At 59.5% G+C, this 27,351-nt stretch overlaps 2 protein-coding genes and 1 pseudogene across 11 annotated transcripts in view; 1 reads left to right on the plus strand and 2 right to left on the minus strand.

Annotated features, from left to right (window-relative positions):
- The first annotated feature begins 4,917 nt into the window (after positions 1-4,917).
- On the plus strand, positions 4,918-5,915 carry LOC125281775 (melanoma-associated antigen 4-like; annotated as a pseudogene).
- Positions 5,916-19,970: 14,055 nt separating this feature from the next.
- LOC125281266 (heat shock transcription factor, X-linked-like) lies at positions 19,971-23,377 on the minus strand. The gene is made up of 2 exons (XM_048213810.2): positions 21,920-23,377; positions 19,971-20,732 (listed from the first exon to the last, which is right to left on the minus strand). The coding sequence occupies exons 1-2, from the start codon at positions 22,511-22,513 to the stop codon at positions 20,037-20,039; spliced, it is 1,290 nt and encodes a 429-aa protein (XP_048069767.2). The 5' UTR covers positions 22,514-23,377; the 3' UTR covers positions 19,971-20,036.
- A 571-nt stretch (positions 23,378-23,948) lies between these two features.
- Positions 23,949-27,351, minus strand: part of TMEM185A (transmembrane protein 185A) — a 33,737-nt gene continuing 30,334 nt past the window's right edge. For 4 of the 10 annotated variants that reach the window (XM_026479799.4, XM_026479796.4, XM_057314679.1 and 1 more), the window contains 2 exons: positions 26,765-26,888; positions 23,949-25,619 (listed from right to left, as the gene is read on the minus strand). In XM_026479799.4, the coding sequence (XP_026335584.1) occupies positions 25,375-25,619; positions 26,765-26,888 (369 nt within the window). In that variant the 3' untranslated portion in view covers positions 23,949-25,374. Of the gene's footprint in view, positions 27,273-27,351 lie in introns of all 10 variants that reach the window. The other 6 variants (XM_026479801.4, XM_048213678.2, XM_048213677.2 and 3 more) reach the window with 4 other exon arrangements.

Consider the following 27,351-nt stretch of genomic DNA (forward strand, 5'->3'; position numbering starts at 1 on the left):
GAGGACCGAGGGACCCCGGCCCTGCACGCTCCCCTCTCCTCCCCCACCTACGCCCTCGCCGGAACCCATCGCCGCCCGACGTGCTGGCGGCCCTAGGGGACCCCTTCCTAAGGGGTCCGGAAGTGATGAGCTCCGACTTCCGCCTGGGAGGGCTGAGAGCAGCGACGACCTCCACGTGAGGGAGGCGGGATCTAGGTTGGCTGAGGCAAGGCGTGCAGGTAGACCCACCCGTGAGGGAGCACACTGGGGGTGGGGGTGGGGCGCCCAGGAGCCAGGTGGCCCCTGCCGGCAGCCCCGAGAGACCGCGGGCAGGGGCAGCGTCGTCCGGCTGCGCCCCTCCCGCCGGGGCCCAGGACAGTGGCCACAGGTCCCCAGAGGGACCGGCCCAGGCCCTCCCTGGAGCGGGTGGTGGGACCTGAGGGAGAACTGTGCGGCCCACCCTCCCCCGCTTCGGTCCAGGCACTGGGTTCCTGGCGCGGCCGGGCCCTGGGGGTCCCTAGGGAGGGTGGCCACAGAGGGCGTCTGGTGAAATGCACCTCGGGGGTCTGAGGGAGCTTAGGACCTTGGTCAGAGGGGAAGGATGCCAGGTCGGGAAGGGGCAGGGGCAGGGGCAGAGGCAGGCCCAGGGAGTCCAGGTAGGGACCGCGTGGGGACGGATTGGGGGCAGGACCCACGGACATAGAAGCCGGGGACAGAGGGGACCTCAGCGCGGTCGGGCCCCAGGGTCAGACCGGGAAGGCCCCTGGGAGGGATAGGGACACATGGCCGATGGGGCGGGACTGGTGCATCCAGGTCTCCGGAGAGACTGGGGGCCTTGGTGGAAGGACCAGGGACTCCCTCAGGTGGGCAAGGGGAGGACCCAGGTCCTACTGGGCGTCGTGGTGAGGATACAGAGGGAGGACTGCGGGACACTAGACACCAGCAGTCAGGGAAGGTCCACGGGGGGGGGGAGGGGAAGGTGGGTCCACGTGGTGAGTCAGGAGTTCCACATACGGGTCTCTGAGAGACTAAAGGCCTGATGGAAGGAGCGGATGCTCAGGTAGGCAGAAGGGAGGACCCAGGTCCTGCTGGGCATCGTGGTGAGGATGCAGAGGGAGGACTGCTGGTCGCTGGACCCCAGCAGAGTCAGTCATAGAAGATACACGGGCGGGGGGGGGGGCGGGGGCAATGCGCGGGGGGGGGGGGGCGCGGATGGGAACACGTGGTGAGTCTGGACTTCCGCATACGGGTCTCTGAGAGATTAAACGCCTGATGGAGGGAGCCAAAGCTCAGGTGGGCAGAGGGGAGGGTCCTGGCGCGAATCGAGAGGAGACCAGGGATGAACCATAACGGAGGACAGAGGGGACCCTGGCAGAAGTCCGCCTAGGATGGCAGTCTAGGGAGCCTACCGGGCGGGATGGGAACACGCCGCCACTGGGGCAGGACTTCGGCAACGTGGTCTCCCGAGAGAATGGGGGCCTCGGAGGAAGAAGTCTGTCTTCCATCCGGTGGACAGAGGGGAGGGCCCAGGTCCTGCTGGGCTTCAATGTGAGGATGCAGAGGGAGGACTGAGAGACCCTGGTTCCTAGCACAGGGTTGCTATGAAGGCCCCTGGTGCGGGATGGGAACACGTGGTGAGTCTTGACTTCTGCATCTGGGTGTCCGAGTGATAAAGGGCCTGTCGTAAGGAGCAGATCTCAGGTCTTTAGAGGCGAGGGCCCAGGCGCTTATGGGCGTCAAGGTATGAACCCTGAGGGAGGACAGAGGGGAACTCACAGAGGTCAGGCCCTAGTGTCAGTCCAGGAAGGTCCCTGGGCGCGATGGGGAAACGAGGCCAGTGTGGCTGGACTGGTGCATCCGGGTCTCCCGAGAGACTGGGGACCTGGTGAAAGGAGCCAATGCTCAGGTGGGCAGAGGGGAGACCCCATGGCCTGCTGGGCTTCATGCTGAGGATGCAGAGGGAAGACTGAAGGACGCTGGACCCCAGCACAGAGGCAGTGAGGGAAGGTCCGTGCAGGGGGGATTGGAGGTGGTGAGTCAGGACTTTTGCATCCCCAGTGTCAGAGACCCTGGGGGCCTGGGTGGAAGGAGCAGGGCCTCCCTCCGGTGTGCAGAGGAGAGGGCCTAGGCAGTAACCCGAGTCAAGCTATGAACTCTGAGGGAGGACAGAGGAGATCTCCCAGGGGTGGGGCCATAGTGTCAGTCCAGGAAGATCCCTGGGGGCCATGGGGATGCATAGCGAGCCTGCAGATCCGATTCTGGGTCTCAGGAGTCAGGAGGCGTGCGGTAAGGAGCACGGCCTCAGGTCGGAAGGCTGGGAGGGCCCAGCTTCTGTCGGGAGTCAAGGTGAGGACCAGAGGGAGGACAGAGGGACCCTGGGCCCAGTAGGGAATCAGTCCTGGGAGGCCCTTGAGTGGGACAAGCATGACATGAGGCGTGTCCTGACTTCGGCTCTGGGTCCCAGAGACACTGAGAGCTTGTTGTAAGGAGCGGCCTTCAGATGCAGGGATGAAGGCACAGGCCATCCAGGGAGTGCAGGTGGGCAATAGAGGATAGGCCTAAGTGACCCGAAGGAACCCATCTCAGGGAATCCCTGGCCTTTGTTGCCTGATGTGCCATCCAGGATCGTTTCCCATGGTTCTCAGGGCAGCGAGGGCTTTGGTCTGAGGGAACAGGCCTGGAGACAGCAGAGAGAGGAACACAAGATGTGCTGAGGCTCAAGCTAAGATCCCTGAGGGAGGACTCAGGGAGGGACCTGGACTCCAGAACAGGGACAGCGCACTGAAACCTGCCCCTGCTGTCAGCCCTGTGAGGCGTGTTGGTGCCAAGTCCACAGGCAGTGTGTCAGGACGTCCGCATCCAGGTCTGACAGAAGCGGGGGCCATGGTTTAAAAAACGAGGGGCAGGGGCTAATGGGACTGGATGCGAGGACCCGGTGGGAGGACATGAGCGACCCTGAACCCCAGAACAGCATCAGGCCTGGGAAGCCCCTGAGCGGGAAGAGGACAAGTGGCATGTCCAGACTTCCACATCCGGGTCATAGAGTGTCTGGGGGTTCGGGTAAGAGGCAGATCAGGGTCAGCAGCAGGGAAGGTCAAATCCTCCCGAAGTCAAGGCGAGAACCCTCAGGGAGAACTGCATGGACCCTGGACCCCAGAACAGAGTCACCGACGGGAGGCCATAGGGCAGCTGTCGCACCCCCACATTTGGCCTTGGATCTCACGGATGCGTGGGGCTGTCAGAGGGGAAAGGACTGGGGACAGCACAGGGCAGTCCCCGAGGGATGCAGGGTGAGCGTTGAGGACCTTAGAGCCTAAAACAGACAGTGATTTTGTTGCCTGTGGGCTCCTTCTTGGATGTCCCCCAAGCTGGGGGGAACATCTGAAGTGTTCTTGACTTCTGCACCCAGGGTCTGAGGGAGGTGAGAGCCTTGGTCTGAGGATTGTGGCCTCAGGTCAGCAGAGGGTGGAGCCCCAAGACTCTGAGGGAGGACTGAGCAGACCCCCACGCAGACATAGGGGTCCCAAATGAAGTCCTGCCCCGGTGGTCAGTCCTGCGAGGCCAGGCTGGGAGTCAAGAAAAGTAAGCACCCCACTTTCTCCCCTGGGTCTCCGCGGGGTGGTGGCGTTGTTCTGCAGGATGCATGCTGAGGATAGGAGAAGGGATAGTTCCAGCACCTGCCGAAAGTAAACGTGAGCACCTTAGGGACAAAGAGTGGACTCCTGCCCCTGGACAGAGGGACCAACCCCCGATCTGAGCTCCTTGTGAATTGGGTGGGGTGCAGGGGGAGGGCGTGGATTGCTGCGTCCTCACCCTTCTCTCCCAGCTCTCAGGCACGAGAGGACCATGCTGGGAGAGGTCTCAGTCAGGTCATCTGAGGAAGCCCTCCTGGGAGACACACAGGAGTCCCTGGTACTGCCAAGAATCCATGTGGGGACCCCTGAGAGAGGAGGGGCTGGGTCCGAACCCACCCCTCAGGAAAAGGAGGAGATGGCCTAGAAATCTGGCCAGGCCCTACCTGAGAACCCTGGGAACCCTGGGTGGAGCCTGTTGGGCTGAGCCCCTCCTCCTCTCCAGATCCCTGGTCTCAGGGAGGGGAGGGCCTGGGCCTGGGCCTGAGGGTCTGGACTCTAGTCAGTGGGGGAGGCAGGGACCTTGGCCCTGGCCCTGGTGGGGATGGAGGTGAGAAATGAGGGCATGCCTCCCACAGCAGGATCCCTAGGGACCAGGCTTGCCCTGCTACTTCTCTCAGCCATGGGGACACAGGAAATGGTGGGCTAACTGATTTTTCCCTCTGGCGTCCTCCGGAGATGAGGCCTCAGCACAGGGCGGGTGAGAGTTTTCCCAGGCCTTCCGTGGGGTCAAGGTATCGACCAAGAGGCACACCCATCCCAGCACAGATGGAACCCCAAGCCTGGCCATCCCTGGACATCCGTGACAAGCCCTGTGGACCTTTGGCAGTTGTGGCCAGATGTGGGCCTCCTAGCTTACCTTCTGTGGAGTCTCAGGGCTGCGTGGCCTTGCTGTGATCCTTTGGCCTCAGTCCCACGTTGGGTGGGGCCCAGGCTCTGGCAGGGGAAATAGCCGCCTCTTGAGAGGCCAAGGAGGGGACCACCCAGCCTGGACTGGTGGGGACCTCACAGAGTCCGACCCAGCCCTCCTGTCTGCACCCTGAGGTGCCCCTCCCTTTCTCCTCCAGGGGCTTCAAGAACTCAGAGTCGAGGTCTCTGCCTGAGGCAGGAGTCCCTAAGGTCACAGAGCAGGGGAGGCGCAGGGGAGTGCCACAGGTCAAGGTGAGGACCCAGGGGCTTGCCCTTCCCATCCTCTCCTAAGCAGGAAGCAGCCCACTGTCAGCTCTGGGACCTCAGGCCTCTGCAGGCCGGCTGGACTCTGAGGAGCCATCCCACCTCTGTCTTCAGGTTCAGCCCGACAGGCGCCATGTCCCTGGGTCGGAGGAGTGAGCTCTGGCAGCTGGAGGAAGACCCAGTCCCGGCCCAGAGCCTGGTGGAGGCACAGCTGTCCGGGGCTGGGGAGGAGGGGGGCCCATGTCCCTCCTCCTCAGCCTCTGCCTCCTCCCAGTCCAGCCCCTCTCGCATCTCCTGCTCTGCCCTGTTTCTGGGCCCTCCGGAGGAGGGGTCTGCTGCTGGGGGCCCAAGTGCTCCCCAGAGCCCTCAGAGTGCCTGCCCCTCCCCCACTGGCCTGGCAGCCACTGCATGGGGCCAGCCCCACCATGGCTCCAGCAGCCCAGATGAGGAGGGGTCGAGCGGCTGGGGGGAGCCCGAGGAAGCCCAGCCCCTGCTCCAGGACACAGTCCAGGGGAAGGCTGCTGACCTGGTGGCGTTCCTGGTGCTCAAGTATCTCACCCAGCAGCGCACCAGCCAGGCAGAGATGCTGGAGGTGGTCGGCAACGACTACCAGGACGCCTTCCCCGTGATCTTCGGCCAAGCGTCCGAGTGCATGCGGCTGGTCTTTGGCGTGGATGTGAAGGAGGTGGACCCCAGCGACCACTCCTACGTCCTGGTCACCGTCCTGGGCCTCACCTGCGGTGGGTTGCCGAGTGGTGAGCAGGGCATGCCCAAGACCGGCCTCCTGGTGGTGCTCTTGGGGGTGATCGTCCTGGAGGGTGACTGTGCCCCGGAGGAGAAGGTGTGGGAAGTGCTGGGGGTCATGGGGTATACGCCAGCAGGGAGCACATCATCTACGGGGAGCCCAGGGAGCTCCTCACCAATGTCTGGGTGCAGGAAGGGTACGTGGAGTACCGGCAGGTGCCCGGCAGCGACCCTGCCCGCTACGAGTTCCTGTGGGGTCCCAGGGCCTATGCTGAAACCAGCAAGTTCCAAGTGCTGGAGTATTTGCTGCGGGTCAGTCGCGGGCAGCAGCCATCGTCCCTGGCCCTGTGTGAAGAGTCTGTGAGTGATGAGGAAGAGGGGGCCTGAGCGCCAGGGGTGGCCAGGCCCTTTCCAGGCTTTGGTGGTAGGGGAAGTTTCTCCTGTGGGATGCTGGGCTGGAAGTGAGGCTGCTTGCTGGTTCTTTCCTGTTAATGTTTGTTCGTGTGTGTGTGTGTGTGTGTGAAGAAGCAGCCCTGGGCTTTCTAAGGAGTGCAGGGCCAGGTAGGGTTGGGAGAAGAAAGCGGGGCAAGGAGCCTCCTTGGGGGGGATGGGAGGGGGCTGTTCTCTGTACTCCCACATGCAGAGCTTGGTGTCCTCGAGTAAGCTCTCCAGTGGGGTTCCTTGGTACAGAAGGTTTCATCCGCTTTGGCGGCTGAGTGTGTGAGTGACATACCCCCCCCAAAGCATTTGTTCTTACCCAGTTCAAGAGTTAAGAGTTTTGTCATGTTCTCGGGGTACCTGGGTGGCTGTTGTTTAAGCATCTGCCTTCAGCTCAGACCATGATCTCAGGATGCTGGGATCGAGCCCCACATTGTGCTCCCTACTCAGTAGGGACTCTGTTTCTCCCTCTCTCTTGTTTGTACTCTCACTTTCTCAAATAAATAAATAGAAATTGTTAAGAAAAAATGAGTTTTGTCATATCCTGGAAACCAGCCTGGGCCCCTTGCCTCATTGTGCTCAACCGAACTCACAGGGCATTGGCCTAGGGAGGGGTTGGAAAGGCGAAAGAACAGAGCAGGCAAGGGATGGGGGTCAGGGACTGGCGAAAGGAAAGTTTGTCGATTCTTGCTTGTGATGCTTTCCTGTCTGTCACTGTGCAAATGCCAAAGGCACATGCAGATGTGTGCTCCTGCATTGGCTTGGTCCTTCACGAAAGGAGGAGAAACGTCCTCTCAGCACAGAGGGAGCCCTGCTCGCTGGCTCCTTGATTCCCAGATAGGGCTGAGCTCTGCTCTCTGGAAGGCCCTGTGGGTGAGCAGTGAGAACACCAGGAGAAGCAGGACCCGTCCCAGGCATAGGGGACTGTGTCCAGCAGCCGCGTTGCTGGCAGGAAGGAGGGGAAGGATGCCCTGAGCCCTGTAGAAGAAGGGGAAGCAGGGTGAGGGGGTGTGGCTCCTGGGGCGAGCACTGCAGTGCAAATGCCCCTGGCCCGGCCTGGGTGGCTGGGGAGACCAGAGGGGCGCCATGATGGCTTCTGTGCAGCTGGTCACCAGGAAGTTGGTATGTGACAGTGACGGTATTTGGATATGGGGTCCTTTGGGGAGAGAGCCATGTCTGAAATGGATAAATGGTCTGAGCAGTTTGCATTGGATTCTGGAGAGGGCCGAGTACTGTCCTGCGGCAAGAAGGGTCAGTGTGCTGGGCCGCTGTCCCGTTGCTTTTGAAGTCAGTGATGATTTAGTGGCTTTATCCCTGTCCTCTCCAGGAATGTTCTGTGAATGACACTCTCTTTCCATGGGGGAATGGAGAAGTCACTTACAGCCCTTCTGTCTCTGGGCTGGGGGACCCCTCGCTGTCTCCTAGGCCATGAGAGTTCCTTCGGGTTTCCTGGAGTTCTCCATGGCCAGTCCTAAACAGTGGCTGGGTGTTAGTGGGAAGGAATGATGGAACACCAGAGGTCTGAATGGAAGAGGAGCTCAAAAGAGGAACCGAGTTGGTCTTCTCCTGTTACTGGGGGTCCTATGAGTTAGTTGCACTGAGCTGGGCAAGAACCCCTGCCCCACCCTCACCCTAATGGAATGATCTGTCCCCCTGGAGGCACATATGCAGAGAGCACGATCCGCTTTGTTCTCTGAGGTGCCACTTGAACTCCAATTCCGTGATACGTCACGGCAAGGGAGAATGTTTGGAGGAGGGGGTGTGGTGGGTGGAGGTCAAAGTAACACGGGGCAGATCTCCCAAGCACCACGGCTCCACGTCCGCCAGTGTGCGCGTGTTCGGACCTCTCCCGAAATGGGACAGCAACAGAGACTCCCAGGTTAGGGTTCCGACCTTTCATCAGAGGAAAGAGAACATTCTCAGCCTCCTGAGATTTGGGAGGTTATTACCATGGGAAGTGCAGAAAGGGGCTAGGACGTGAGGAGGGCGATCACCCCCACTGAGGTGCAGTGAACCACAGCCACGTGACTGTGCAAATTCGGGAAAGTTAGATGCAATCCTGCCCTTGAAGCCCATGCCCCTTGGTAGGTGGGCACTTGGAAAAGGTGAGAATTTCAAGTAAATTAGACTTTCCCAGGCAGCCCTCTCAGAAATGAGGGGGGTTTGCCACCACGAAGTAGGAAAGGTGCTTTGGGTTGAGTATGTAGTACACAGGAGTGAATCAGAGAGACGTGCAGTGCTCGGGCCCCTCTTCCTCCTGTCCCCAGCCTCAGGGGGACGCTGCGTTGCCAGTCCTCGTGCGCTTAAGAAGGCTCATGTGGCAGAATCACGTTTGTCACAGGCAGTTCTACAGGAGGCGCCCCAGGGGCCATGGATTCATTCTTTAGCCATGACGACACAGAACAGAGCGCTCTGTCTCCTCAGCTGGACCCCGGTGGCAGGCGGATTTACCCCTAGATGGGACATGCCTGCCGTGTGTGCCTTACTGCCCTGGGCAGGGCGGGCGGCGTTCCCCAGAGGAGCCACCGCTCAGGAAAGGGGCTGCAGGAACCCTTCGTGCCCCCTGCGCTGTCAGGTCTCTGAGCTAGCCCGGCAGTCGCCTCAGGGCCGTGATGCATCCCTTTGGGGAGCCCAGCAGCCAGCTCCCCATTGGCCGTGCTGGGATTGGAGGGTCCTCCTCCTGGGGTCCGGCCCACAGCCCCCATGTCCCCTGCTGCATGCACTACCCCGTCTGTGCTGAGCCTGGCCTCAGTCTGCAGTGTCTGGGCTGTTGTCCTCCTCTCTCCCCACTGCCAAGTGCTCACTCCCCAGTGCGGGGTTCTCTTGCACTCATCTTGCCTGGGGAGTCCCCAGACAGGAGTCCCCTCTCATCGTGGCTGTGCTTCCTAAAGAGCTGGCTGGACAGCCCGGTGGGGAGAGTCCTAGGGGCCCGTAAAGGACGGTCATCGCCATGTGACTGTGAGACTGTGTACCATGATGAGTTATTTTCAGAGGACTCCTGTGTACCACCAACCGTTTCGTGAAGCCGGTGGCCTTGTGAAGCTGACGCTGAGGCTTCGCTTCCCCAGGCAGAGCCAGAGAGGGGGGTGTGCACCTGTCAGCCAACCCCAGAGCCAGCTGGGACCCCGGTGTCTGCAATCGGGCCGTTGGAGCAGAGGAGAGACTAGCAGAGGGCGGCGGTGGTCGCCAGGACGCTCCCCCACACACCCCATACACCCCTAGACTCAAACGAGGAGTTTGAAAGCAGCCGAGCAGGAGGGGGCTTCGGGTTCCCAGGCGGCAGGCTGTGCAGAGGGTCGGCCGCCCCAGGAGATGTGGAAGGAGGCGCACGCCCACCAGATCCCATCTGGACAGCCCTGGCCGGAGCAGGGGAGGCTCATGGGAGCGCAAACGAGACCGAGGTGAGCTGGAGCCTGGGCGACATCATGAGCCGGGTGCTCCTGGCCCACGTCCCAGGACCAGAGCCCCTGGGGCACTCCAGGATGGAAGCAGGGACACTGCATGCTGTCCTTGGAGGGAACGGACTTGGAGGGTGTGAGATGGTGTTTGATCCAGGCCCTCATGGACTGCTGGGATGTAGCCCTCAGGTCGCCCCCAGCCCCAGCACAAGGGACCCTCAGGGAGGCATGTCCAGGGTGCAAGGTTCTCTGCGTGGTGTCTGTGCTGCCACACATCGCCCAGGTCCCCGGCAGTTGTGGCCAGGGTGGGGCAGACCAGGCACCAGCCCCCTTGCCCGTCAGCCGGACGATGTGATGATCTCCAGATGGCCTGAGCCTACCCCCGGGAGGGGCTGGTTTGAGGTGTGTCAGCCCCGGTCCTGCTTCTCTCAGAAGCCCCCATTGCCCTGCCGAGGCCAAGCCTGCTCTGACACCAGCCTCCTCGGCAGGGGTCTGACCTTCAATCTGGCTCCCACCCACCTGCCCTCCTCTGGGGCGAATATCGCGGGCACCTTCCCTGGGGCCCTTCATGAGCAAGTGGCGGGCCTCTGGGCCTGTACTCAGGTGCTGAGCTGGGGCTGAGCACAGGGTTAGGGCTGGGCCGATGGCGGGAGGTGAGGTGTGAGACGGGGGGCATCCGCAGGACCGTGTGAGGTGGCAGAGTCACGTTTGCCGAGCACCCGGACAGAGGGTCTGTGCCAAGTGTCCCCCCAGACACTCAGCCCCGTGGGGAAGCAGTGAGAGGCCCTAGACCCCGGTGCATGGGTGTTTTGAACTGCTGGCTGCTGTGTGCCTGACCTTCAGCCTGCCCAGGGGAGTGAGCCTGCAGGACAACGTTGGGCCACCCGGTCGGCTGGGATAGAAGGGGACCAGACTGGGCAGGGGCATGGGAGAGCAGAGGCCGTGCCTGAAGCCCAGGGCAGCCTTCGGTGGGCCATCGCTCCTACAGCCACGTGCGAGCGGGCCTTCTCCATCCTTACATACTGCGTCCGGGCCCCACTTAGCCTCCAGAGCATGGAATCGATTTCGGACAGATGGTGACCCCAAGGTGCTGGGAGAGGCCACGTGGGCAGCGTCCAGTGTCAGGCTCTCGACGGCATCGTTGCCTGGCTTTCCTGGGGTCCCCCCCCCTGAGTCATGGGACGTGCGTGAAGCATCGGGCCTGACGTCCCCACGCAGGGCAGCTGGAACCCCGCTGGTTGTGGGGAAGACCCCTCAGGCCAGTGCACGGCCCGGGCTCTGCTCCCGGAGGCAGCTCAGTGTGAACGTGAGTTCCGCCGCTCACACGCTGACCCGGCGGGTAAGCTCCCTAGGGCTCAGCTTCTGGCTGGGTAAAGCGGGCATAGTCTCAGTGCAAGTTCCAGGCCTTGCTGTGCGTTGTACACGCTGCCACCCGTACCTAAGGTGCTCGGCCCAGATTAGGTGTCCAGAGACTTAGCTTTCGCTGCTGTCTGTCTACGGTGTCCCTTTGCCCCGTGCCATGAAGATTCTGAAGCAGTCCGTGTCTGTCTTCCGATCCCCGTGTATGTGGGCTGATGGAGTCTTTCCTTCCCGCTGAACATCTGTGACCCAGGCTAGCTCCTCTCACGTGTCAGAACCGAGCAAACACGGTCTAGGTTGTTCTGGAGGCGGCTGGCGTGACGGTCAGGGCTGCTAGACTGGGCACGGAGCGTGCAGGGCGCTGGGGAAGGCATCTAACCTCCCCGGGCCTCCTCTCCTGCTGTGCCCGTCGCAGCCCAGAGCTCTGCGAGCGTTGCTTGGTGCCCAGTTTGAGGCTGTGTGCGTGAGAACTGCTTGAATGGACACCCCTACGGACGGTCTGACCCCCCCCCCCGTGTGATGGACGCCTCCCGAGCATCTATGTTACAGCAGGCCGCAGTGGCGCGGGTACCTCGCACCCGCTCACGGGGTCCTGAGCGGGCTCCTCACGGCACAGGGGCCTGGGCGAGCACCCGCTGACCTCAAGGAGGCCAGGGCAGGGGCGGAGGAGACCATGCTGTCCACGGGGCTGGGCCCACAAGGCCTTAGAGGCCAGGCCCAGGCATGGAGGTGCCCCTTCGACGGGGTAGGACGCCGAAAACCTTGTGTGGAGGCAGGAGGCCATCGCACTTGTGTTCTGGGAAGGTCGCTCAGGTGACCGATGTGGGGGCTGCCAGTGGAGCTGGGCCCTGAGGGGATCCTGCCGTTGTCCAGATGAGATGAATGCCAGGACGTTTTAGGCCTGGCCGGGGGCTGGAGAGGAGGGACGGGGTCCCGAGTTGCAAGTGAGGCAGAAGAGGCCAGAGTGGTGGACGAATCGAGCTTGGGGGCTCATGGAGGGCAAAGGGCTGGAGTCTTCAGGGGGAAGGTTATCCTTCCCACTGCCTGGTTGTGTGTGCCTGTGTTTGCTTGATTTCTTTGCTTTTTAAAACAGGTTCGTCATCCATTTAATTTTTCCAAATTTCCATGGACTGGAGGTTGGGAGTTTCAGATTGGCCGAAACTTGCACGCCTCGTTGAGAGAGGCCCCATACACCGCTGCCCCAGTTTCCCCTGTGACTACCCCTGTGACGAACCTCTCAGATCAGGAGGGTATGTGAGTTGCGCCTGGGGAGCTCACGTCGATGCGATATTATTAACTAAAGTTCACCGTGCACTCGGGTCTCCTTAGTCCTCTGCTTGATGTCCCTTTTCCCATTCCAGCATCCCACCCGCGACGCCCCATTCCGTCGCATTGTCGCGTCTTCCTAGGACTCCTGCTGGCCTTGGGAGCTTCTCAGACGTGGTTGTTGATGCCCTTGACAGTTTTGAGAAGTCCCGGTCAGATACACTGTAGGATGTCTGTCCGTTGGGGTTTGTCTGACAGATTTCTCAGGCTTAGACCGGAGCTACAGGTTTCTGAGAGGAAGACCACTGAGCAAAGGGATTCTTACCACATCGTATGGAGGGTGGATACGGATTAGGAGGACGGTTTGTCACTGTTGATGTTGACCTTGAGCATGTGGCTGAGGTCGAGGCCATCAGGTGTCCCCACGGTAAAGAGACTCTTTTCTTTGCCCGTCCTGCGTTGTCCTGTTTGGGAGGAAGTCACTCTGCACAGCCCTGACCTCCGGGGCGAGGGACCATGCTTCCCCTCTTTGAGAGAGCACTGTGTACTTTGGTGCTTTGGCATTCTACTGCGGGGGACCTTTGTCGACTCTCGTGCGTTTGTGCCTTTCCCATTCGCCCGTGTATTTCTCTCACTGTGGACTCGAGGATGTTTTCTTTCACAGTTTAGGGCACGTTGCGATTTTCCTTTATTTGGTTGCTCAGATTGTTCCAGCAATGTGGTCGTCGGAAAGCGTCTCAGTTGCCTTCTGAGTCTCTCTGATGTACAGAGCTGTTTCTTTGGGTTTGTTTGTTTTTTTTTTTCCTTACCACATCCCTACTGTCTGGCACTACAAGATGCTCCAGGCTCTTTGTGAAATAATGCGATGTTGATCTCTATATCTCTCTATCTGTAGCTCTATGTTTTGTCTCTCGGACTTGTCTCTCTCTCTGTCTCTGTCCTTACCTGTAGTATACAGGTCTCCGGCTCCGGTTCCTGACACAGGGCTCTGAAAGCCCTTGTACACAGGGGAGCTGGGAGAATCTCTTGTCCTAACATGTAGGCCTTTGATGCCATGTTTGACACAGGGCTCCTAAAACCCTTGTCATTTCCCAAGAGATAAGAGCACCAGGAGCATTTTTGTTCTAAGCAGGTGACCCTGGGTGGGCTCCTGGATGACTCCTGGATGGGGGGCTGCTCACCAGAGAGGCCAAGCCATGATTAGAAGCTTGGAATGTTCAGCCCCATTCCCCCATTCTCCAGAGTGGGGAGAGGGGCCGGACGTGGCCTGAATAATCCATTGTGCCAACATGAGGAAGCCTCCATCAAATCCCAGTAGTATAGGGGCGTGGGGACCTTCGAGGTGGGTGAACACATCCACGTCCCGGGACAGTGATGCCGCCCAAGTCCACAGGGACAGATGGTCCTGTGCCCGGGTCCCTCCCAGACCTCCCCTGGTGGATGCCTCCATCTGGCCTTTCCTGCCCTTTAATGAAGTGGTAAGCATAAGTGTTTCCCTGAGTTCCGCGAGCTGTCCTAGCAAATCGTCGGCTCCGCGGTGGGAAGGCCAAGGGAACTTCCGATTTGTAGCCCACTCAGAGCTGTGGGTAACCTGGGGACCTCCTACTTGTGACCAGCATCTAAAGTGGGAGGCAGTCTTGTGGGACTGGGCCCTTACCCCGTGGGATCTGGTGCTTTCTCCGGGTAGAGAGTGTCGGAAGTGAATCAGTAATTGAATCGGGATACCCAGCTGGTGTGGCAGAGAATCGCTTGGTGCGAGGGCAGGGGGAGCCCACAGAAGTGTCAGAAGTGTTGTGAGTGTGGTAGCAGTGTGGGAGTAAAGGTCAAACACGTAGCAGGAAGACTGAGATTTTGTTAGTCGCTCACGTTGCATATTTCCTGCCCCAGTCCTGGAATCGTCCGTACATTTAAGGAGCCCTGCTTCCTTTCCTTGAGGAATGGATTTAGAAGCCAAGATCTGCGTGCTAGCTGTGCCCATGCTGCTGGGGTGTTACTAGTTTAAGGCCCTCTCTGCTGATGGAGCGAGGAATCATATACAGGTGCGCTGACCCCTGTGTCCACATGTACCTATAAACGTTGCCGTGGGTAATCGTCTGTTTCTGTAGGAAGCTAAACGTGGCCTCGTGCTGCTGACTCCACCTCTAATCTAGTACCCCCTGGATCATTCTAGCCTCCTGCCCTTGTTTATAAGTAAACGCCCCTTTCAACAGTGAGAAGCGTGGCTCCCACTATTGGCCAGCCATTCGCGTGTGTGTTCAATTCAAGTGGACTTTTGTAGCACTATCAGAATTGTTAACGCGGACGTACCGCCTCGGGAAACAGCTCCATGCACTAGAACGCGGTGGTTATGACATGCCCTGGGCCTCGAGTCTTACAGACTCCCTCACTTCCAGAGTGACTGAGGTGAGCACCTTCCCCCCACACCCGCCTGTAAGGGTGTTTCATACGTTTGTAATACATTTGCCAGAGTTGGAGTCCTCGGACAGCTGCGTTCCTGCCTGGCATTCCCCGGACCGCCGATGTGATTTCGTGCATGTGTGCCATTTGCATACGTGAAGGTTCGCTCTCGTGCCGTAAAGGTCAATGGGTTTTGACAAACCCATCATACCATATAGTCACAAGGACGGTATTACACAGAACGGTTTCACTGTCGTCAACTATCCCCTGCCTTCACCTAGTTGGTCCTTCCTCCCTTCTCCCAAACCCGTGGCAGTCGCCAATCTTTTGAACCGGTTCTAGAAGTTTGCCTTTTCCAGACGCCGTAGACCTGGATTCATATACAGTATGCGGCCTTTCAGAATGATTTGTAATCTTTTGTTTTTGTTTTTTTTTTAAGATTTTATTTATTTATTTGACAGAGAGAGAGAGAGCCAGCGAGAGAGGGAACAGAAGCGGGGGGAGTGGGAGAGGAAGAAGCAGGCTCCCAGCAGAGGAGCCTGACATGGGGATCGATCCCAGAACGCCGGGATCACGCCCTGAGCGGAAGGCAGATGCTTAAGGACTGAGCCACCCAGGCGCCCCTGATTTGTAATCTTTTGAATCCTCTGTCTTTTTCTGTCAGTGAGTCAAGCTAAAGGTTGGTCACTTCTCCTCATCTTTTCAAAGAACACACTTTTGTTTGCATCAATTCTCCCTATTGTTTTTCTTTTTTCTTGTAAGGATTTTATTCGTAGGTCGTCTCTACACCCAGCGAGAGGCTGCAACTCACAGCTCCGAGATCGAGAGTCGCACGCTCCTCCGACTGAGCCGGCCAGGGCCCCTGTTGTTTCTCTGTTCTCTAGTTCATCTCCTCGCTCTCCGTTCTGTCTCCCTGCCTTCCTCGTGCTTGCTTTGCGTTCGCTTTGCTCTTTCTCTAGTGTGCCGACGGTGTGGGTTAGATGTTGGCGTTTTTGTTTCTTTGTGGTTCGCGGGCATTTACAGCTGTAATACCACAGGGCTGCTTTTGCCCCGCCCCACAAGCTTGGGCACGCTTGTATAGTGTTTGTTCGTTTCAAAGCCTTTTCTGGTTTCCCGTTGTTTCCCGGTGTGATGCATTGGTCATTGTTTGGCCGGAATTGCGGTCCGCCCCAAAGTCATACGTTGCCGCCAGACCGCTGGCATCTCAGAGTGTGGCCGTTGCTGGAGACAGGGCCTTTCAAGTGGCAACCGAGTTCAAAGGAAGCCCGTTAAAATGAGCTCTCATCCAATGTGTCCTCGGGGCAGGAGTAGGTTAGGGCATATGGAAGGAGACACCAGGGGTGGGGCGTGCATGCTCGCAGGGGGGACCATGGGAAGAGGCAGCAGGAGGGCGGCCACCTGCGAGCCAAGGAGAGAGGCTGTGAGAAGAGCCCACGCCTGCCAGCACCTGGATCTTGGACTCCCGACTTCAGAACTGTGAGGGAATCAACGTCTGTTGTTCGGGCCACGCAGTGTGTGGTCTTCTGTTGTGGCAGGCGTGGCCTACTAACACGCTTACCTGGGAATGCGCTGCTTGACCTCCATCTATTTGCAAGTTTCCCCCATTTCCTTCTGCGACGGGGGACTACTCTCCTTCCCTTTTGGCCAGAGAACACACCTTGTTTGATGTCAGTCCTTTGGAACTCTCTTCGGTTTCTGGAGGGATGTGTTGTGGTCGGGTACGTGGGCTTTCCTGGAGAAAGTGCACTGGAGAAGCATATTCAGTCTGTCGTTGGGGGGACTTCTCCAGAGCTGCCCTTACATCCCGTTGCTTCGAGTGCCATTCGAGTCTTTGATTCCCTAACCGAGCTTCTGGCTGGTCAGTCTCTCCTTCATTGACAGCGGGCTATGTCCGCCGGCTCGGGCTGCTTCACGAAAGGCCGCGCTCTGGGCGGCTTACCCAGCAGGCCTTCCTGTTCGCACAGTTCTGGAGGCTAGAGGTCCAAGACCCACGTGCCGGAAAATTTGGTCCCCGGTGACGGAAAGCCTCTCTTCCTGGCTTGTAGGAGACCTTCTTCTCGCCGTGCCCCTCCCACAGACTCTTTTTTGTTCGTAGGTAGGTCGGGGAGAGAGGGAGAGCTCTGCACTGTGTCTTCCTCTTCTTACAAGGACACTGGTGCCATCAGATTGGGGCTTATGACCCTTATGACGTTGTTTACCCTTAGTCCCCTCCCTAAGGGCCCTCTCTCCAAACACAGTGACATCAGTGGCAGCGTATGAATATGGAGGAGGACACACAATTCAGTCCACCACACGGGATAGTGAAGTCTCCGACTTTGATTGTAGAACTGTCTGTTTCTTCCTGCAGTTCTGTCTGTCTTTGCATTGTTCGCTTTGGGGCTCTCTGGGTTCTCAGGAGATCCCCCTGGCCTCCACAAGCTGTTGGATGGTGACCAGCAGGCATGGGAGCTGCCACCAGGAGAGACTCAGGGCTTCTCTGGCTCGGTGTGCACATAGACGCCCTTGTACCTAGGCTCCACTGTCCCCCCAGCCCTGCTCCAGCGGTGTTTGGGAAAGGGCCCTCGCTGTCCCCCGATCCCCGGGAAAACCAAGGAGTCCCGCCCAGGTCTTCCCCTTCCCTCTGTGCACTCGGGAGGCAGCATGTCCGTAGCTGTCGGAGGGCCCACTCCTTTGGTGCTCTTGAAACATCCCCCGTGCAGCGAGCCATTCTGCTGCTCGTTGCCCTCACCGAGCAGGCAGGCTCGGGACTGTCCTGCTCACCTGGGACCCAGCACTTTGCTAGAACTTGGCCGTTGAACGTGGGGAGTTCGGTTAGTTGGGGCTGTGGAGACCTCGTGCTGAGTGCTCGGGGGCCTTGTCCTATCTTGTGTGAGCACCACAGCCCCCAAGGGAAGGGTGACAGCACTGAAGGAAAGGCCTGGCATCTGGGGCGACCATCGGGGTGACAAGCTGAGCCTGACATGTCGTTGGGTGACTGCTGCGGGGATTGCCCAACCATCGTGCCCCAAACTAACGGAGCATTTCTTTTGAGTGAGGGCGCCCACCATGCAGGGGAGAGCGCTTGGGGACCGTCGCCCCTGCTTATGACAGCAAGAAGGTGTGCAAACCTTTCGGCAAGACGTAAGCACGACAATCTTCGGCGCGGTGCTCCCGGTGACTATCGGCTTTGGCCCTACCCGAGAATGCCAGCGAGGGACCGTGCTATCTGCCTGTCTGCTAAGGAGCAAAGAGGCGGACGGTATCAGCTCCGAGTGGCTGGACAGCAGGACCCCCTCCGGGGTGCAGTCAGACGCCGCCGTCCACAGAAGTGCAGCTTCCGCCCGCTCTCCCCCAATGGCGCTCGGTAACCCACTCCACGTCCCTCTCCCCGGTGCATCCTGCCTCCCTTGTGCTCAGGCAGGAGGACAGGGTCCCCAGTAGGTGACAAGGTGGTCAGTAAGAGGGACGGAAGTGCAGGCGCGCATCAGCCTGAGTCAGCAAGAGAACGCCAGGCTATGCCCCGAGTGCTCCGAGTGGCCCCTGACTCTCTCGCCTCACTTGGGAAGAATGAAAGGGTGAGTCCCCTGAGTGCCTCCTTCCCTAATGGTCTGGAGAGACGGTTTTCCTGGCCCCTCTCGTCCATGATGGCCTGAGGTGGGCTCAAGCGTGGGGGAGGGGGTGTAAGAACTGGTGAGCAGCCTGGTTCCAGGTCCCCGTTTGTCCGGCTCTCCCCATTGAGAAGGCAGGAGACCGAGGAGGTGGGCTCCTGGCTGCCCTGTGCCCATCCACGGGGAGGTTCCAGGAGGCTGGGGCCGCCACTAGGCCATATCCGGGACGAACCCCACGGATCCCATCCTCATGCTGGCCTGGGTCCCCACTGCCCTAGCTGCACCCCAGTGCCATCACGGATGTCTGAGGTACTGGAGAAGCTGGGGGTCTCCCGAAGAGCTGATTGGACTTCTTTGCCAGGACCGCTCTGGGGGGAAAGGAGCTCCTCTGCCGGGTGGGTAGGGGCGTATGTGTAAAGGGTCCCGGGGACGGGCGGGGGAGGCGGGAGAGCACACTGCGCCTGGACCCTTGGGGGCCAGTCTGCGAGTGGCAACGTGGACCACCCCTGCCCATTTCTGACATCCTGTCCCAGGCCAAAGCGGTAGCCCGGGACACGTGTCTGTGCCTTGCGACCATGCCAGAGACCCTGCTTGTGTGGACGTGTGGACCAGACTCTGGCTGTGGCCTCTAACCAGCCTTACCTGCCAGTCTGTAGAGCGTGATTCATTTAGGCGTCTTGGCTCATAAAGGTTCACGCCAAAGCCCAACAGCTTTCCTCCCCCGAGAGCTCGGCGCCGAAGCACCGGCCAGTGTCAGTCACCACAGGCTGAGCCCCGTTTGGTCCAAAAGCCGGACAGGGCTTGACTGCAAGTTCAGCTTTTAAAGTCACCTGAAGACCAAGAATGTCAGGGGTCCTGAACCTCTGCAGTTGAGCAAAGAACAAAGAAACCAAGGTTTCCCTGACCCGTGCCATGCGGCCGTTTCCTAAGAGCTGTTGGGCCCTCACACTTTGAAATAGCGTCCTCCTGTATTTGTAGGCACCCCAGTGTCTCCGAAAGGGCATTCCGAACAGTGGCCTTGCTTCTGTCGTCATGGCGACCCGCACTTACCACGTGTTCACCTGAACTGCCATCATGTGGAGCGGACCTTTTCAGCTGCTTTGTATATTTGGGAAGCGGGGGGGTCAAGTCCTCCCTCTGGACCCTGCCTTGCAAACTGAGGCGTCCTGAGCCTCAAGGTATCTAGGGGAAACAGGAGGCAATGGGGTGGGCGGGCCGCGCTCCGGGCAAGGTCTGTGCTCCGGTGGCAGGCGGCACTGTGGGCGCCGGGGGCTGGGAACTCCTTCGCGTGGGGGGCTGTGCTCACCGCTGCAGGCCGTTCCGCCACATCCCTGGTCTCTGCGCTCCGGAAGGCAGGAGCGTCCCCTCCCCGTCCGCCCCGCTCCCCAGTGGGGACCACCGAAATCTCGCCGGCCCTTGCTGCCTGTGTGTGCCCCGCTGGGGATCGCCCTGCTGTGAGGGGTTGCCCTGGGTGAGAACCGCTCTTCTCGGGGACTGGGCTGGGGATTTCTAAGGCTTGGCCAGGGAACAAGGTCTCAGCTCTTGGTGCCTCTCGCAGAAAGCCCTCTCTCGGGTCGCTGCTTCATGAGCTGTCACGGAACCACGTGACAGCCCATGCCCTCCTTTGGGGCGACGGCCCAGAGCACCCAGTCGGTCTCTGTGGCCCCGGTGATGCGTGTTTCATATGGTGACTCTCGGGGACCCACACAAGGGCCCCAGCATAGCGGGGAAATGGGCCTGCATGGCCCGAAAAGCGCTGCCATGCCGCTCACTAGGCCAGCAAAGCTAGGTTCTCGTACCCGTCAAGCGCCACAAAGAGCCCTTTTAATGAGTGGATGCGGAACCTCCGAGGGGCCTGACTGAGGGTCTCCCGGGCCCCTGCATTCTGCCAGGAGTGGTATTCTGCTCAACTCTTTACCACGCAAGCAGGAAGAGAGCTGAGAGCTAGCCAACTGCTAAGAAAGAAACATCACGGAGGCCACGAGCGCTTGGGTTCCTCAGAAAAGGGCTCCCTTTCGGAAGCGTTTTATTGACCTGCCTGATTTCCGTCAACATGACCGCCCCTAGCTGCTGTGGTGTGCCCAGCCGGGGTATTCTGGGGGCCCATCGGTAGGTGGCAGGTACGTGGGGAAAGAGCGGCAGCCCGGACAGCAGTGGAAGGGGTTTGGGGGATGGGGAATCACAGTCAGGGAGGTGGCAGGTCCAGGAGGCACGCCAGGCACCCAGGGGTGGCACAGAGGCAGCAGCCCGGCCACGGGGAGCGGTGTGGCGGGCACGTGGAGGAACACGGGGGGCCCGGCGGCAAGGCCCAGCACCGGCCCGTAAGGATGCATGTGCACAGAGGGCAAGGTGAGACAGACCCAGGGGAAGGCTGCAGGCCCGGCCACGTCCGCCGCGAGGGGGACGGGCGCCTGGACACCCTGGGGCTGGCCGTCTGCCGGCCGGCCTACTGCGGCGTGGGCATCTGTCACGGTGGGCCTGGCCGCCGCCCCGAGAATGACCGGAGGGGCTGACTGGCTCCTGACCCAGGCGGCGGGGACGTCCGGCTGTCGGCCGCTCACTGGCTCCAGCTGGTCCCCAGCAGAGGACAGGACTCCCTCCGGTCGCAGGCTGGCTGTAGGTGCCGCCGGGGCAACGCCCAGGGCTTCAGGCTTGCTCTCCATCTGCCTCAATGCGGATTTAACGCCGACTCTCCTCTTCATCCTCAGGAGCAGGTGAGGGCAGTCTCTCTTAAAGAAGGGGCTCCTGTAGAACCGTAACTGCGGTGCAAAACGTAAAGGGGAGAAGAGCGCCCAAGTCACAACAGAGCTGATCGCCCAGGCCAACAACAGTCAAGGCCCCTCCACGCTCTAACCCAGCGGTCCCGCCCCAGGCCTCTGGGGAGCAGGTCACAGTCCGGAGAGGAAGCCGGGCGCTAGCTTTCGCGTCCTCAAGGCTCGCTCACAAGGGACTCCCACGTCACCCTTGGGCAAGGGCTACAAGTGGCCGACTGGGGTCAGCATCCAAGTCCAAAGAAGGGTGGGGGGTGGGGGGCTTGGAGTTTGCCCACGGGGCAGGAGACTGGGCGGCTTTCTGAGCAAGCGTGGGCCGGCCGCAGGATCGCCCCCGGGGCTGGGGGTCCCTGGATCGCGGCCTCCAGGGGCCCGGCTGAGCTCGGGAAGCACGCCCATCCATTCAACCCGCCTCAGGCTCCCAGGAGGGCTTTGGGGCGAGCGCTGCCCCCAGCGGAGCCAGGGGACAAGGCTATTCGCAAAAAGGGACCTGTCCACCCGCCTCGCTGCCGGCTTAGAGCCGCGGGAGTCCTGTGCGCGCACACACAGCCCCTGGTGACGTGGGTTCCCCCCCCCCAAGGGCAGCCGGGTGCGAGGTCCAGTGTGTCCCGAGTGCTATGGAGCCGGGCTGGACAGGCAGCACTTGGTTGGGGGTGTGCAGAACAACACCTTCCCTGACATGTGCTGGGAATGACGAGCACGGTAAGTTTAGTTGGTGCCCATCCTCTCACAGAGACACCGGAGCCAAAGAAACAAACACAAAGAAACAGGAAAACAGCCGGGGGTGGGGGGTGGGGGCGGAAGAAAGAAAGGAAAAAGGGAAAAGACCGTTTCTTCCTGGTGAGGAGAACTCTTGGGATCTACTCTCTGAGCAATTCCCAGTGCCCCCCCCCAGTGTCAGCTCTGGTGAGCATGGGGTGCACCACGTGTGTCCTTGAAGAAAGTACCACCCCCCCCCGACACACTGGACACCATCCCTAGCCCTTTCCCCACCTTCAGTCTCAGTCGCTGTCACCACCGCGCAGAGGGGGACGCAGGCACCCGAATCCCAAGAGGCGGTCCTGGGGGCTCCAGCTCCCACCCCACCCCCGACCTCACGCCCCCCCCCAACCCCACCGCCACCCCCAGAGCCTGGCGGCTGGGCCCCTGGCAGGGGCGGGGGCGTCCGCTGTTACCTTGCTCGGGACACAGACGGGCGCCCCTCCGGGGAGCAAGTTGGTGAGGCACGTGGATGTGTGAATGTCCTGCTGCAGTTTGCTGAACCCATAGAGGTTGAGCTGCCGGACAAAACTCTTCATACAGTCTGTCTCAAACACTTTGTTGGGGCCCTCCCTCTCCAAAACCTCCTCCTGAAACAGCTTCTCATTGATGCCTATACACGTGCCATCGTTGTCCCACCAAATGGATGCAAACTGGCTGCTGTTGACGAGCTTCCACAGCTTCTTGGGAAAGGGCAGGTGGAGCAGATCGCCTTCTCCCGGGGATGGGGCGTCCCGGGTGGTGCGGGGCCTTTTGAACAAAGGCTCTTGGGTCAGGGCCTGGAAACCATTCTCCTCCAGCAGCAGCAGCCTGCAGCCGGGGTCCCTGGCCGACACGGGCTGGGCCAGGCTGAGGGGAGGGTCTGCCGGAGGAGCGCTGTGCTGGGAGCCAGCGGCGGAGGCCGGAGCCAGGGCTTCTGGAGGGAAGGGCGGCGGCCCGCTCTCCTCCTCGCTAGCCATCCTGCCTTCTGGGGACCGGACAGTGCTGCGCGGCTGGCAGTGCCCCTTCATAACAGTGCAGCACAGGACATCACAAAGGGGCTCAGTGACTTGGGGGTGACATCACAACACAGCCAGCCGGTGACCTGATAAAGGGCCAGCCACATGAGTGACCTGTCAGCTCACCAACATTCTGGGCACACACAGTCCCTCGCCGGGAAAGGGGACCCTCGCCTAGGCTTTCGAGTAACCCGCCAAACACGCGGGGCAAACCCCACACCGTCTTTGCGTCCTGCGTCTGTCTCCCGGGGGCCTGGCTGACCCACGCTGACGCGCTGCCTAGAGGAGGTCAGAGGTCATTCTCTGAGCCCCTGGGCCTCGAGAGCCCTGAACAAGAGGCACGCTTTCAAGCACCGAGCAAAGGCCGGGACGGGTGTCCACGGTCAAGGGTGCGGGCCACGGGGTCCTTTTAGCGTTGTCACGGCCAGGGTGCCGAGGTCCTCCCCGGAGACCCTCCTAGTTCACCCACGCTGTGGGTCACCAGAGGCCACAGGGCCCAGTGCCGCTTAGGTGAAGGGTTCGCCAGGTGTCCCACTGCCACCTGGCCGACTGAGGAGGAGGAGGCGGCCTTCTCCTTGCCTCCCCTCAGCCTACACGCGTCCCCCTCCGCACCCCGCCACCGCCTGCCAGGCAGAGTCCCGGGCCCGCCGGGACGGGCAGGAGCCGCGGGCCTCACACCGGCTTCCTTTCCTTTCCTTGACCGACGTCTGCAGGGACGCTCGTCGTCCTGGTTCGTGCCCAGGGTTCGAGCTCCGCGATCCTCCCTGGGGCTGTGGGGCTGGGAGAATCAGCAAGAGGCGGCCATGCAGAGAAGCCCGTCTAGCACATTCTCCCCCAAGTGCAGGGCCACGTCCCCCCAAGCACCCCCCTCCCCACCTCGATTCTGGGCGTGGAACTCGATGATCTTCCAGAGATTTCCATGAAGCAGAAATGCCTCCAAGCCGGAGGCTATTGTGTCTGAAATAGTCTGTGGCCTTTGGCTCCCCGCAGGGCCTCATTCCATCACCCGCAGGTACAAACCACAGGCCGAAACGCCCCCTGAGTTGAGTGCCCGGTAAAATACAGAGACAGCCAGGGCGAGCTAGACAGAAGTCACAGGGCAATTTATGCAAACATAAGGAGCGCTCAGCCGCTGGTGGCACCGGGCAATGCCTCAGGCCCACTACAATGACCATGGCAGCTTCAGACTGGCTCGGGGCTCAAGAATACTCTCATAAGGCTCCCAAGCTGTCATGGTGGTGGCAGGGCATTCCCCAGCCACTGGTCGGGTCTCCAGGGTGTCCATCTTTCCGTCTACACTCTGTACGTTCAGGCTGTCCCTGAAGACTCGTTACAGATGTTCACCCACCCCCATGCGTCTTGCGGACCAGGGCAACTAGAGGGTGTTTTTATGCTGGCGGAGAGAATTGCAGGGGCCTGGACTACAGCTAAATTGAGCTGCACACAGTACCATGGAAAAGGAGGACCCAGTTTATTGAACAGCTGCAGGAGCAAAAATAGCGGATTGCGCTACATTTGTGACACACCAAGCAGGCAAGGCTTTGCCATCCTGAATGTTCCCGTCTCCCCCAGAGACCGCAGGCTCGCGGGAGCCTGCGCCAGGTGGTCTCGTCTGTGCTGGACAGCAGCTGAGCCCAGTTTCGACATGGCAACGGCTGCCCCTGTTAAAGCCTTCCCTCTTCTCCTGGGTGAGGATGTCAGGGCTCCTTTTCCCTCCCAGAACAAATGGTGGCTTGTTCTCAGGCAGAAGGCTCTTAGCCTGGAGGGTCGGCTTGCTTCTGCTTTGACTCCTGTCCCCAGCAGCCACTCTTGGAGCCACCACACTCCTCGTTACACACCCGGGCCAGCCAGAGGGGTTTTCGGTGGAGGCAGACACAAGGCCTCGGCCCTGAACAAATCCACCATTCCAGTGGCTGTGTCCAGTCTCAGCCACTTTGTCCTGGATTTCTAGTTTCAGGTCATGCTTGAGAGCTGTCTGACAGCCAGGCTTCCCAGAACGCAGGAAGAGCCCAAGCCGTTTGCCTTTTCTGGCTGTTCTGGACGTAGCCGTACTGTGTGTGGAGGGTTCCACAGCGGAGATGATGGTGTCCCCTGAGCAGTGACACCCCCCCCCCCGGGCAGGACGGGTGTGCCAGCAGCTTCTACTTTGCAACAGAACACGTATGTCTCCAATACAAGCTTGTAAAAAAATACTTTAACAGAATATACTGTACAGAACTAGGATTTGACACGGTATATTACAATGCTAAAATATTTGTATAAATACTATACAGGCACAGAGTCACTCCATTAGAAAGGGCTCACCAATGGGGCCATTAACAACTGCTGTCAGCACTGCCCGAAGAGAAACTACTCCCACGGCAGGAACACAAACAGTAACGGTGGTGTGGGTGTGTGCGGTGCCACAGAGGCGTATCTACAGTTCCTAGGGACTACGCCACAACAGCAGACTCTAAGCTACATGGTGAGGCCAGCCTGGTTTAAAAAACATTTTCAAAGAACCCCTTTGATGGGAATTTTAGCACTTTGAAAACCAGTTCCTTCTCTGGCCTCATCAGCAGTCCCTAACAGAGCCAAGCCAGCTCCCGAGGCACCTGCCCGGAGTAGGGGTTGCTTTCTTCTTCTCACACATGCTCCCTCCATCACACCCACAGCACTGACACCCCCCCAGCCCACACTGCGCATGCCCGTCCCCTGCCATGTGTGCATCCCATCACGGTGAGTCACTGGTAGGCATTGAGTGCAAACAAGGCATGAGATGGAAGTCCCCGGGGCCCCAGCTCCAGTTCTGGGTGGGGTAAACAAAGAGGCAGAGGAGGGTAGAAGACAGCGTGCGTCCTGGTCCACCTGCATTCTGTTCCAGGGAGTGGTGTCTAATCTGGCATTTCAATATTTAATTTGGGAGGCGGGAGGACATATTTCCCAGGGCTCTGGGTGATTACCACCCTGGTCTTCTTCCGAAACATTGGAGCAATTTTAGGAGGTTCTGGAACTGGCGTTTCTTCCATTTCCTCATTATCTTCATGATGGAGGTCGTAGGAAATGTTTCCATATTCTCTCAAAAATGGGAAGATTTCAAGCAGAAACTGACAGAAATCCTTGCGAATACCAAACCACCCTGAAAAAGAAGGATGTACTCTTTCAAACACTGGCCTCTACTGAATCTCCTGTCACTTTACTTTCCTGAACACGAAGATTTACTCGTACAACGTAATGCTTTGTCCTGATGCCTTAGAAATGAAGATCGAGCAAGACCTGAATCCTCACTGAGGGCAAGAAGAAAGGCCTGTGGCTCCCTGGCTCTCCAAGTGGGCTTCCCAGACTGGCAGCGACCACACGTAGCGCTGTGACCTTGTCAGAGATCAGACAGTGGGTGAGGTGGTGGCGTCTGCTGGCGCAGGCCTCCTGGGCACTGTGGTGGGGGCTGCAGGGATAGGACCTGCTCTGGCGAGTCTGGGACAGATGCCTGCGGCATCAAGACTACGTCAGCATCCTCTCGTCTTCCCCACCTGGGATATGCTCACATAGGACAAAGAATGGCAAGAACATCAACCCAAAAAGGGACTTCTGTCGGCTTGTGGCAGGCACGTTGGTCCAGACCGGCAGGCAGCCTGAGCTCACAGGGCCCCCTCAAAGCTACTTCTCCGAGGCCTGCTCTTGCCGTCTGTACCACGGAACCATCAGCTGGCTCTCCCAGGGCACAACCCCCCCCCATCCCCCGGCTTCCAGAATGGCATGCTCTGGGGCTACCTGCAAAGGAGCTTACAGTCTAGTGAGGAAGGAACCGTTGTCAAAGATCACTTCAAACCTGAATGCGCCATCATGCAGGTGGAGAGAAGAGAGGGCAAGCAGGGCACCACTGACAAGCCACAGTGAGGTCAGGAATGTCACTGGGGAGAGCAAGGAGGACACAGAACCTAAGAGGACTCCCAGGGTTTGGTGGGCGACATGGATTTTTATCTCATCCTTGGGAGCCCCTGGGAAGTGGGGATCTTGGTCCTCGTACTGCAGCAGAGGGGACAGAGCCGAGAGGCTGCCTGCTACAGTCAGCCCTACCTCAGACGGCAGAGAACACCACTGGGGAGGTCATGGTGCAGGGCATGGAGAGCAAGGCTGACAGCACACCCTTCCCTTGGAAGCTTCCAGGCCTTCCTCAGGCGACCTCCTTAACTGGGGCCCTCAGGCTCATCCTTTCATAGAGTGGGGCCACACGCACGCACGTACACACAGAGGGCAAGGGCTTCTGAAGTGCGGAGTACATACAGTGGTTTCCTCCCTTCTGTCCAAATGTGGTTGCCATCAGAGTGATCAAGGAAAGCCAAAGAGGGACAAATATCGGGATGCAAGAGAACGCGTTGTGGCCGTCCAGTTTGTGAACCAACAGGATCTAAGGAAAGAGAAATAGTTGAGGTTCTATTGATAAAGCATCTGAGGACGGACAATGTCTGAGGCCCGTCCACCCTCCCTTGTCGGGTCTCATAAGGGGGAAGGTCCACTCCACAGGAGACTAGAGAAACCCTCCATTCTGGGGGAAGCACGAAATAAACTTATCCCTCTTCAGGACGATGCAAAATCTGTCCAGTTGGGAAGTTTCCAACACCAGGATTGTGATGGGAAGCCTCTGCTGGTGTTTGTTCTAAAGAGTCAACAGTGCCCAGTCTCAAATTCTGCACGGAACTCAAATACGAAAAACCACCAACTGCCTCTTCCCAGATGTGGACACATCAACAGGCTGATGCGCATCCTGGCTACAGAGACTCACTTCTCACTCCTGGAAAGAAAGGGTGCTCTAATTCTACCATCACCCTCTTCCTCCCGCCACCCTCCACCGTGCTTTCCAGGCACCAGGA

This window comes from Ursus arctos, chromosome X (assembly GCF_023065955.2).
Source record: "Ursus arctos isolate Adak ecotype North America chromosome X, UrsArc2.0, whole genome shotgun sequence".
Taxonomy (NCBI): domain Eukaryota; kingdom Metazoa; phylum Chordata; class Mammalia; order Carnivora; family Ursidae; genus Ursus; species Ursus arctos.

Coding starts and splice junctions, on each gene's coding strand:
- LOC125281266 (XM_048213810.2), bottom strand. CDS start 22,513: ATGAAGGGGCACTGCCAGCCGCGCAGCACTGTCCGGTCCCCAGAAGGC. Junction 20,733..21,919: donor CCGTCTGTGTCCCGAGCAAG/GTAACAGCGGAC, acceptor TTTGCACCGCAG/TTACGGTTCTACAGGAGCCC.